This window comes from Volvox carteri, assembly GCF_000143455.1.
Source record: "Volvox carteri f. nagariensis unplaced genomic scaffold VOLCAscaffold_35, whole genome shotgun sequence".
Lineage (NCBI taxonomy): Eukaryota > Viridiplantae > Chlorophyta > Chlorophyceae > Chlamydomonadales > Volvocaceae > Volvox > Volvox carteri.
The window spans coordinates 1,363,320-1,375,354 of NW_003307578.1; the positions used below are offsets into that span (position 1 = coordinate 1,363,320).

The 12,035-nt window shown below is 55.7% G+C and overlaps 1 protein-coding gene across 1 annotated transcript; it reads right to left on the minus strand.

The window, feature by feature from the left end:
* Positions 1 to 405: 405 nt before the first annotated feature.
* rpl13A (component of cytosolic 80S ribosome and 60S large subunit) lies at positions 406 to 2,883 on the minus strand. Its single transcript, XM_002953341.1, has 5 exons — positions 2,851 to 2,883; positions 2,664 to 2,747; positions 2,287 to 2,444; positions 1,009 to 1,183; positions 406 to 601 (listed from the first exon to the last, which is right to left on the minus strand). The coding sequence occupies exons 1-5, from the start codon at positions 2,857 to 2,859 to the stop codon at positions 470 to 472; spliced, it is 558 nt and encodes a 185-aa protein (XP_002953387.1). The 5' UTR covers positions 2,860 to 2,883; the 3' UTR covers positions 406 to 469.
* Positions 2,884 to 12,035: the final 9,152 nt, after the last annotated feature.

Below are 12,035 nucleotides of genomic sequence, written 5' to 3' on the forward strand. Positions count from 1 at the left end.
ATGCTCTGGGGCACTGTTGTTAAATAATACACATGCTGCGCATTATGCCTTGATGTCGGCTCCGCTTCAGATGAATGGATGAGGAGGGGTCCCTGAAGGCTGGATCCGCCGCCTTGGACTTACAGTTCGTATGGCTAAGACAGTGTGGTAGTGGTGGATGATGCTATAAGGTGATAAATCGTACCCTAAGGTGATAAATCGTAGAACTGACAATGTGATAAAGCCTCCCACTCAGTAACATTACATTACAGATGTTGCATCATCTAAAAAATCTTGTTTTACTCGTGCTTATTTGCCTTTAACTCTGGATTTCCTCCGTGGACGCGAAGTCAAAAGCTGGAAAGGCTGTAATGGCATATAATGCTGTAATGATTGGCTGCGTTTTGGGACCAAGAGGGGCAAAAGTGCACACGATGTGGGGTTTACAGACATTGTAAGGCTCTCTCCTCGCTGACTCCCGCCGCGGTTTTTACGCCTTAACCTGAGCAGCGGCCTTCACCCGCAGCGCAATCAGCTTCTTTTTGGCCACGTAGAAAGCCTTGGCCTTGGCCTTGCGCTTCTCCTCCAGCTCGGCCACCGCAGCCTGGTGCTTCCAGCCAACCTACCATGGGAAGAAGCATAAAACCAAGGCCACATAGCAGGTTACCAAAAGTTTCAGAATTCAACACAAAATCATTGCAACCAAAAGCAGTTCGGGCACCAATCAGTTCAAATGCCCGTATTGTAGGGCGCATGACAAGGTGCAGTTGCTAAACTGTAATACGAAATCCCATGGAGCTGAACCAGATAAACTCAAACGCCGCCTAGCTAGCTACGCAGGCCCCTTATCCATGCCTTCTTCGTCTATGGCGCCCCAAATACCCAATCCCTTGGACCGCAATACAGCCTAACCCGGGTACACAGCTGGCACACAGCGTCATGCAGATGTTCCTCTCTCCCCATCAGCAACACACAACCTCGTGGGAAAGCCCGCCGCACAGTTACACCATGACAGTTCCAGTCACTCACCGCAGCTGACAGATCGCCGAGCTTGCAGCACCGGTGGCCGTGTTGCAGCCGCAACACCTTAAGCGCGTCTGGCACCACCATGCGCTTTACCTTGTCGTACGGGTGCGGGACGCCCTCAAACGCCTTGAGGCGCTCCAGGGCGGCAGCACCGCGCGCCGTCTTGTGTGGAATCATGCTGTCGTGGGTGCCAAATCAATGGATATGCCAGCAGAACAAAATTCAATTCCCAAGTGGCAAACGGAAGCTATTGTACAAAGCTTTACCAATACACAGCACTAACCACAATATCCTGACCTGAGCCATTTGATTAAAACGCCGCTTCTAGACACCCTTACCCATTTCCTGAACACCCGTAAGTTAAGTCGCTTGGAGTCGGTAATGTGCAACCTGTAGAAGCAGCTGGGTTGCTGACCCGCACTGCACCCGAGCCGAGACACTAGGAAAGGCACATGCAATCCCGCGCCATGGGGAAGCCATGAACCATTAAGACTGCTCCCTTCAAGCTCCCATGCCGATGCCATAATTGACCCGTGTTATGAGACAGCTCGGACATTTATTGAGACTACCATCCAAGATGCGCAGTTAAAGCGGAACTTCACCTGGGACATTTCCCAAGACATCCTAAGCTTCGGTTGAACTTGGGCCCCTGGCTCGCAGGGTAGCGCATCTCGAGGTGTAACACGCACACACATTCTAAGCGATAACATATGCTGGTGCATTAAGGAGTTAGCTTTAACTGGCCAGCCAATCATTCCCCCCGGTGCCGACAGCTGTGTCATTGGAGGACTGCTCTGGGCCGGAAGACTGCGTCTTGAGGACTGAATGGGAAAAGCTGCTTATTGCTGCGCCTGGCTGAAAGACGAGTCAGGCGGCGCACGTGCAGCTCCCCCGTTGATGTAGAACCCAAATAAGCAGACACGCACGGCCACAAGTATACACGGCGAGAAGATCCATGATATATGCCAATCATGTCTGATTTGTTGATGACAGCTCCAATGTGCAGGAAAGGCCGTCGCAGCTCGACCCTGATTAGCAGCCTATAAGCCACCCCTGAGCTAAATCTGCCATGAGCTCGTAGGGCGTGCGCCGCTGTGCAAGGCAGGCAATCCAGCTGCGCCCACGCGTCACCCCGAGGTCCCACAGGATCCAAGCCGAATCCGCAGGCAGCGCTTGCGCTGATCATGGATGTAACGGATCTTGCATATTAATACCTGACGAGACTTGCTGGCCAGCAGAAAGCACAATGACATGCCTCTACCCAACTATAGAAAAACTCACCCGCGCACTGTCCTCCAGAAGATGCGGGACGGCGCACGGAAGTGGAATGGGCCACGAGTGGGATTGGTGTTCATCCGCTTGCGCAGGAACCGGTCATACTTCATCTTCTGCCGCACAAGGCCGCCCGAGATGGTAATGTCCTCGGCACGGACCACGACCTGCAGCCCGAAGAATCATGACTACCATGAGAAGTATAACATCAATGAGCACACCATGAAACTGCAGAAAGCTGCCTGCGTTGCTGCGGTATGGTTACGCCGGCGGCTGCGACCAGTCCGGATAGACTGAAAATGAACGTCGTCTTTAAGTGATGGCAAAGTACATATACAAAACGGAAAAACTATGGATGAAACAGGTATGAGCACCCCTCTGCTTACAATTTGCTGCCCACTCAGAATCTGCTTAGCCACCACAGAGGCCAGGCGGCCCAGCATATGGGCACGCCCGTCGATGACCACCGTCTGCAAGAATCGTTTTAAACAGCGAAAGTCAGAATGGTACAAGGAAAAATGCCGCCGGCGCCGCAGCCTAAAAGGGCGGGTAAGAAGCGACTAAAGTACAGACCTTCGGCATTGTTGTTGCAACTATGGCCGCAGGGGGCAAAGAGAGAGAAAGCGCACGCGTATCTTGGCCAAGTAGGAAGCAGCGAAAGCTATGCAAAGAGGCCCTACGATTGTACTGCAAGGTGAAAGAAGCTTGGCACAACGGAAATTCCAGACTGACATGGTTTATGCGTTTATCCGCATTGGCAATAGCTGTTGTAAACGTTATTGAACTTATGTTACTGAGCTAAGGTGTCGCTGTCGTGCTGCGACAGGCTCTTGCGTTGCGTTAATCAGCAAGGCTTACAATCTAACAGCTTCTTATGCAGATTCCTATACGTTTACCAGAAAACATAACCCTAAGATGGATGCCTGCTGCTCCATTCCCCTGTCTGTGTATTCTTTCTAGCGATAACAATTCTTGGGCATTTCCATCCTTGGGCAGTACAGTTAGCTTGGAAAAAAATAACTGGCTCACGCAATGCCATTGGCATTTCCTAGTAGAACCGGGCGACCGGGGGTTGCGGGGGCACCAAGCACTGGTGGCACGGGTGCCACTGTCGGCTTTGGAGCAGTAGCAGCAGCAGCTGCATTCGCATTTGCTGTACACAAAGCGGCTAAGCTCAGGTGTGGGTTGACGGTATGGCATTCCTTTAGAGTCCAGCCCGTTAACCTCGGGATACATAATCCTTCACCGTCGCTGCTATCCTCGAAACTGCAGGTCGCCTCTTACCCTACCAAATTATAAAGCAGCCGCTGCTGATGATGGTACTGTTCCGGACTTTGAGGCCCTGTTGCTGCACATTGCTGACAAGGTGTGATACAGTGCCGTCGCATTGGTAGCGGCACTGCCCTAGGCGTATGCACACTGTATCACAATCAGTCCCTGCATTGCTCAAGTTCAGGGTGGGGCGCCAAGGAACGGTTACTTGCCTGTCTGTCAGCGGCTTCACACGTCAACCGGGTTTTGCCAGGGTTGTGGTTGAGGATAAGATGCATTCCGATGTCAATGGACATCAAGAGTGGCCAACATGGGCGCGTGGTGTAACGTATAGCGCTTGTTGGTTCTTCAAGTGCCCTGGTAGGGGCCGTGCGGCCTGTCCCTCGGGACCACACGACTAGGGCCGAAATGCTTGCTGGTTGCGAGATGGACATGGAAGTGCACGCGGTATCTTGGGCATTATTGGTTTTGTCGTATGACATGCAATAGTAAGGATGACCGCGTGCCAGCTTGTGTAACATGTCAGAGCCATTTCCCAGTGAGCATCTTTCCTCGAATGGCCCGTAACCTAGTCCACGATCCTGTCGCATGTCCCTTGCCTTCAGGGCCTCGAGCCAGGTGCGCGTCCGGAGGTATGGCCGCTGCTGCTAGGCGTGTATGACGCAGAGCAGACGTATGAGCAGCGCTCTGCATTGTACAACGAGCTCCGTGCGTCCTTCGAGGCGTTGCTACGCCGTTGTCAGGTGCGAGCGACGTTCTATGCGTGCTGCTGCTGCTGCCTTCCTGCATCCACGTGTACCGTTAACCACGGATGCCATCACACACCACCTGCCATCGCCTGCGTTCATGGTCGTCATACATTGCTCCCTTCCCCCCACCCACCATCGGCGCCAGGAGCTGGAAACGGCTTGCCTTGAGGCCACCACGAGTCGCCGTAGCGGCCGGGTTTCAAGCAGCTGCTCAGCTCTGCCTCATCTTTCCCCGAGCTCCACCCCCAGCGCAAGCGCAAGCCCGCTCTATGCTAAATTACCGGGTAACAGCAGCCGGTCGCTGGGCGATGGAGCTTCAGGCGGGTTGGCCGCGGCCAGCAACGTAAGCCGCGGCTGCGGTCTGCCTTCCGTACCTACCTCCATCCAAATCCAGCAGGTGTCCGGCATGGATGAACCTAGCTGGTTTAAGGTGGAGGCGGCGGAGGAAGACGACGGTCCTGGCTTGGGGTCCGGTGGCGGTGACGTCAGAGGTGGAGCATTCGCTGAGGCGTCGTTTCTGGGACATGTTAGCCATGCTGATGTGCCGCCGGAGTTACGGCCATACTGGGAGGCCCAACAATCCATCGCACTGGATGCCGTACGGGTAGATTTTAAGAAGTCGCAACTGCCGGGGGCGACGCATCTGGCTGCTGCTGGTAGCAGCATCTCCGGTGACAGCAGCGCTGGTGGCAAACTTGTTAGCGGAATCACATTAAGCTTGCGCGGCCTCGGACTCTCAGGCCTCGGCGGCGTTGGAAACTGCGGCGGCGGCACATCCCCCCCAGCGGCGTCCTGTCTGACGCCAGCGGCGTCAGCACCGAGGCTAAGCGGCGGCGGCGGCGGTGGCAGCAGCGGCACCCCCGACCCCAGTGCTGTCGCCGCTGTCACAGGCATCAGTAGCAGTGGTCGCCTCAAGAGCTGGATCATGGGCAAAGTGGAGGAGTACCATGCTTCCCGTGCTGTACGTCTGCAGCAGCTCGTTCAGCAGCAGGGGCAGCAGGAGCGCGAGCCACCACTGCTTCAGGCACAGGAACTATCGGAGCTTTCTCCGGCAGGCCGAGCGCACCAGGCACCTGGCAGCGGAGGCGCAACAGAGGCGGCCCTGCCAGAGCAAGAGAGTGCATCCGCAGAGCCAGCAACAGCTGTGGCTGGGAAAGCCAGAGACGGCGTGCCTGCGCCTCAAGAGCAGCAGTTGCAGGCTGGAGAACGCCGTGGTGCGTGTACGGAGTGCTTGGAGCACAAGGTGGTCGGGGACCCGTTTGCAGAGGACCCGAAGGGAAGCACCGAGACAGCCGCTGCCGGGGATTCTGTTCCTGTTGCTGTAGAGGGCAATAGGAACTCTGCCTGCACCTCTTTATTCCGTATCCTGCCGCTGTCCTTCGGCAAAGGACGGGAGCAGGTCATGTCTTCCTGTCGCAGTCCACCGGCGGCTGTCTCGGTCTTTGCGGCGGCAGCTGCGGAAACCAGCACCGGTACTGTAGACGACGGCGATTGCGGGAATGCGAAGCTCATGGACGAACTGCCGCCTGCAATCCCACCTCCAGCCAGTCCAGCAGCGCGGGTTTTCGACGGCTGCGATACAGGACCCGGCGTTGATCCGGGAGTCAGCGTTGCGGCTTCACCTGAAGGCGGCCCGACCAGTGGCACGCGCTGGGCGGTCACCTTTCCCTTCACGTTACGTGTGCGCCCGATGGCCTCCTCCTCCACGTCGTCGTCGTCGTCGCCACCGCAGTGCCCTGCGGTGTCGTGCCCCTCCTCTCCTGGTATGCAACAGGGCGCAGCAGGGCAGGACTGCACATCCGATAAACCTAGTGCCACCTCTAGCAACGCCAGCATCACCAGCAGCCCTCGCCACGCCTCGGAGGGCGGCGCCGCGTCAAGGAGTCCCTTGATGCACGACCGCGTCGCGCCTGCAGCAGCTGACACGGAAACGGCATCGAGCGCAATAGCTGCCTTAAGCGGCAGCTCCTCCCCCTCTTGCGTGAGTGCGCTGGCTCGCTTCCACCTAGGCCACGCGGCGCACTTCAGCCCGGGTCAGATGCGACTGGTGGAGCGTTTGGTCACACTGCTATCGGCGTACACGGCACACGATCCGGAGCTGGGCTATTGCCAGGGGTGCGTGTGTTGCGCGTGCGCGTGTGCGTAACACAGAGAGGGCGCGTGTGTGTGCGTGTGCGTGTGTGTTGAAACACAACCGAGCCTCGTGAGCTAAGGGTGTATCGCCCCGGGTCGGGTGCGGGTGGAAGTTGTTGATATCTCGATGTATCTACGTTGCCATGTCGCTGTGTCCTGACATCTGTGAGACTGTATATGGCCTAGTTGTATAATTCCAGCACCACTGTGTCAGTCTCAAAGCTCCGACATAGTCATTATTACCATCGCTACCAATGCAGCAGCATGAGGCGGCAGAATGGCCATATTCTCGTTATGACCATGCACAAACGATCCCGCGCCCTGCCCTCGTCGCGCTTCTGACCGTTCCGATACTTGGACAACATCGTTGCTGTTGCAGCATGTCGGACCTTGCTCTGCCGTTCGTACTGCTACTGGAGGATGACGCTATCGCCTTTTGGTGCTTCGTCGGGTTGATGGACAAGGTACGTTTTGATGTAGACAAGTCCCGTTGCATGAGATTGCCGTGTATGGCGCCTATCTTGTGCATGTGGTCAGTTAACTAGATAAATCATCAACTCCACGCCTACCATAACGATTCGGTGCAAATGGGCCTTGTTCCTTCACGAGTTGCGTTCCCGCCCTCCCGTGATGACGCTTTCCCTCTATCTTCTGATTTCAGGTCCGCGCCAACTTCTTGCCGCGCCCTGACGGCCTCTTTGAGCGCCTCGCGACCCTAGGCAACCTCCTGGCTGCACTCGACCCGACTGTGGGCGCTCACCTGGCCGCGCTCCATGCCGACCACTGCCACTTTGCGCATCGCATGGTGGCTGTTCAGATGCGGCGAGAGCTGTCGGCTGAGCTGTCGGTGCGATTATGGGAGCAGCTATGGGCGGATGACTTGTTGGAGGCGATGGCGCGCCGGCAGCGGGCACAGTGGGCGTCAGCGGAGCGGTATCGCGCTGCGGGGTCGGGAATGGTAGAGCTCAGCGAGGTCGGGTTCGGGTGGCGTGTTCGGCGGATGCGGCTTGAGGAAGGTGATGGGGAGGAGAAGGACGAGGAGGAGGGGGGCGATATAGGAAGGGGCATGTCGTCTGGGCAGGGTTGCGGGGACATTCCTGGGTCACGGGACATGGCGGCTCTAGGAGTTCAGCCTGAGGAGCAGGTGCCATATAGGCGGGAAGAGGAAGCGGCGACAAAGCACGTGGAGAAGGCAGGGGTAGGGGAGGCGCTTGTGGGGTGTCTGACGGTGAAAGAGGATGAGGTGCCGATATGCGGATACAGACGGGATTGTGGGGCGGCGAGCGGTGCGGAAGAGGAGCTCTGCGGCGAAGGCGACTCGGTTACTGCACTTGAGGTGGCGCGTGACTCTGGGGGCGCGTTTCGCCATGGCGGCGTGTCGGCGGCGAGCGCGGCCATCACAGCCTTGGCCTTCATGTGCGAGTCAGAGGTTGAGACGGCAGGCGCAATAGCGGTGAGTGGTGGCACTGACAACAGTGACGCCACCGTCGTCGAGGCAACAACACCATCTGCGGTGTTGAGCTGCTCAGATGTGGCCCACAGGTCGGTCCCTGATGTATCGAGCCAGGGGTCACTTCGGTGCTTCACAGCTGCGGCAAGCTACAGTATGCCGGCAACGCCAGTGGAGTTGCAGATCTCGGACTTAACCTGTGTGCTCAGTTGCGCCGGGGCGGAGACTGGATCTCGGGTTATGACACATCCTGCTATGGGAGGCCAGGTCAGAGAAGGCTCCGGAGCAAGCACCCTGGAAGAATGCGGCAGGTGTAACTGCGACGCCGGCACCGCCTTGCCCTGTGGAGATGGAGATAGAGGGTGCCTAGGTGACTATGGGGCTGAACGCAGCAGGGCGCCGGCGGCGGAGCAGCAGGTGGAGGAGGTGCTGCTTGGAAACCAAGGCCCAGCTGCAAGATCTGCTTTCCTTGGTGATGCTGAAACGTTTGCTCCTGTTGCGGCCAAGGGCGACGATTCAACTGCGAGCCCGCCGGTATTCAAACGCGAGCTGTTTTTATACGTTGTGGCCTCGGTAATCCTGTCTCAGCGACGCAGGCTGCTGGAGTGCAGGGAACTGGACGACGTGTTGCGGCTGTTCCAGTCGCTGCCACCTCTCAGCCGCTCAGATGTGAGTGATGTGCTGCGTCGAGCCCGCGAGCATCGCGACAGGGTGGCGCCCAGGCCGCCATCTCCGCTGCAGCCGCTGTGTCAGGCAGCGGCGTCTACTGCCGTTGCCACGCAGGCGGCGCCACCAGTGGGGGTTTCGCTGCAGCCGCTGCAGCTGCCGCTGCCCACGGCGGATGGCAAGGGCAGCGCAGCCACGGCGATGCCTACGTCAGAGCGGATGTGGCAGCTAGTGGGTTTACGGAGTGATGCACCGACGGCAAAGCTCTGAGTGCCGAGGCGCAGTATTACGCTATTCTGAATCCTTATGAGCATTGGTATGTCAGAACTTAGGTGAGCATGCTGTTTTGTGCATGTCAAACTGGTAAATGTGGTAGGACAAATGATGTGTCTTGTAATGGAGATAGGTGCACGGGAAAATTTGGGGCCATTGGAGCGGAATCGACATTGACTTCTACCTCCTGTTTTAAGATACAGCCCTTTACCTGCACTTACATCTACGTGAATATTTGGCAGCAACTACATGCGTGCTGCCCTTTTCCAACATCATACAAACCTGCTGTGGAGATTTGCTCGTTTGACGCCAATAATACGGCTTTTGACAGCCTCTCTGTACATACCGGTGCTAACGTCGGTGCCAGGACCAAGACGGCTTGTCGCGTGTCTTCACGTGAACGATGACATGTGATCTACGTGTCGAAGTGACCGAATAGAATTGCGACGTGGGTCTTATGGCGGTGTACACAACAGGGCACTGCCTATATGACCGTATGCATGTGCACAACACGAGCAAAAACCTGGCCTTTTGAGTTTGCGCTTTTCCCAGCCTTCCCTATTGGTTTCGCGGTTCCCTGAGCCCCAAGCCTTGGGCACCACACCGCCGCTCAAATGGGTTTGTATAGTTTGACATTGCGGATACTATAGATTAGATAGGCGTACAGCATGAATTGCATGTTGATGTGCTTCACCACAACTAAACGGGGGCAACATTTCCCCCTTGTCCACTGAATTGCGTAATTCAAAGTGCATTTTATGGTCATGCGTGTGAGGTTTTCAGTGGTCTGTCAGTATTTGACACTAGGCTTACAGTCGTCAGCCCTTATGTAGGCAGGCCTGACACACATTTTTAGGTTGTCACCTTGCGGATGTTGGCGTGCAGGAGGGTTACTTCGATTAGTTAGACTGCTTAGGGCAGGAACGTTAAGATACTGTCAAGGCAAGGGCGGCCTTTTTGTGTTGTTCGGAATTTTTGCACCTCAAATGCGTTCCTCCTCAAGCCGAACGCATGGCGGGTCGGCGAGCTTGCAACTCAAGGGTGTTCGTAGCGGGCGCGAATGCTTTACCGTGTGCATACCCGGGCCGTGTCGTTGGGCAATTGCACTTCCAATCCCTCAAAAGGATACGCTGAAGTACGAGATCAGTTGGCATATGTGCAATCAAGATGCGAGGTTGTAGCACGTGGTAAGGATTGTGGCATGGCTGCCGCCTAGGACTTTTTTTTCCGTTTTTTTTTGAAGTATTGGTGCAAGGTCTCCTGGGTAGCCTTAGCCGATAATGGTATTAGTATGTCGGAGCGCTAACTTGGGCTTATCGACCAAAACCAGGACTTTGTTTTCCAATACATGTATGATTCATGGTTCACTGTTCTCGTTGGATGCGGCGTTTTCCGTGTGATGCTGTCGCTTGGCGTATGACGTGATTGGAAATTCTTTAACTGGTTCTGGACATGGCAGCGAAATCTTAGCGGCTCCTGGAATGAATCCTATCAGCATTCCACGTAGCAGCATTTAGAAATACCGCGCTGTTGCATTGGATCACGTAAGGGGGTGAGGATAGGAGCTGTCGCGGTTATCCTCAGAGACGTGTGAAAGCCTGATGTTGCACTGCCGTCAACATTATTGCCCTGACAGCTTCTTCGTGGGGTTGCGCTTCCCGGGAGTGTGGGAGCGGCAGCTGTCTGTAGTATTGCGCTGTCGTGCGTGTCTGCGTGAGTACCGTGTATCATTCCGCGTTATGGCGGTGATTGCGGAATCCGGTTTGCTCCACTCATGGTGCGGTCTGAGCCGCGAGGGGGAGATAAGTAGAAGTCATGACCCAGGTGTGTTCGATTAACTGAGCCACGCGTAGAAAAATGTATAGGAACGTGTGGAATTTTACGGGAGGAAGTAGCCTAGCGAAATAGTAGGATTTACCAGTTAGTGAAATGGTTGAGAATGCTGGGTATGTAAAGCGGGTGACGGTGGAGGAAATGCCGCATGGTCAAATTTAAACAGCCGGCGCTGTAGTGGCAATAAGCGGCTGGGTTGTGAACGGGGCCGGGGTAACTAAAGTTAACGAAGGGACTTGAGGTCCCAACTACGCGCTGTCCTGACCTGAAGTAGCAGACAAAGCAAACGGTTCTGACAGATCAAATATGTCAACGCATGCGACCAGTTCACAGGAGCGTCCTGCTTTGTGTAAACACAAAAGTTCCTCTTTTTGGTGGCTGCGTATGGGGCCCACCGCATCACGTGGCTATGGTGCATGGGGCTCTTCCTAGTTCGAAAGTATAAACCCCAACACACTTGAGCGGTCTACAGCTCATCAGGGCCAGACCCGTGCTCCAAGGACACTTCTCAGTGGGCGGATTTTGGACATTACCCTTGAAGCAGCGTGTTCGACCTAGATGGGCCGTTTGGGGTGTGATATGTTGTTGTAGCCAAGGCTTTGTTCCACGCGCTGAAGCATCTCACGCGGGAAGTCCTCCATGGTGCTCACCCTCAGGACTCCCCCTGCTGTGGGGCCAGTGGACCGCTGCCGATAGACACAAGAAGGAATATTACTGCTCTGTCATTTTAACACCAATCCGGGATACGCGAGAGGATAGAGTGTAGGCATCCGGGGCTGCGGGAATGTAAGGCTCTTAGGTCTAGTGACGAAGCAGCCAGGGCGGGGTAGGGAATCGAGGGCTTTCCTTGTTTGGCTTCTCTCCTGTAACCTCTATCCTGGGCGCCACTTGTTGGCCGTTCCTAGGTCATTGGTTAGAGGTGCAGGCCCAGAAAGTGCCTCTGGTTGCTTGGTGCTGTCCGGATAGTCGGATAGGGTTGGATCAACTTAGACGCCATCCCAACAGCGCTCCATTCACCTTGCCTGTGACTGCGGGCTGCTCAAGGCCGCTAACCTCAATCAAAATCTTCAAATTTCCTTTGTTAATTACCCCATAGCTCACACTTCCGCTGTCCCGCAGCCCCGCTCGCTGTGTCGCTAGCCCCCGCCGTTGTAGTTGTACGACCAAGCGCTTTAAAACCATTCATAAAGGGATTTGGATTACAAACCTCTTATGTTAGGTGAATTTCCTTGATCAGAAAGCTGTGTGGAGAGGTGTCAAGCTAGGGCCAATGACAAAGGCCAGCCGCTCTGGGTCGCCTGTTAAACTGCCAGCCTGGGTTTACAAGCTGCGACGCCGAGTATGGGATTTTATTGAAGAACTCTTTGAGGTATCATCACAAA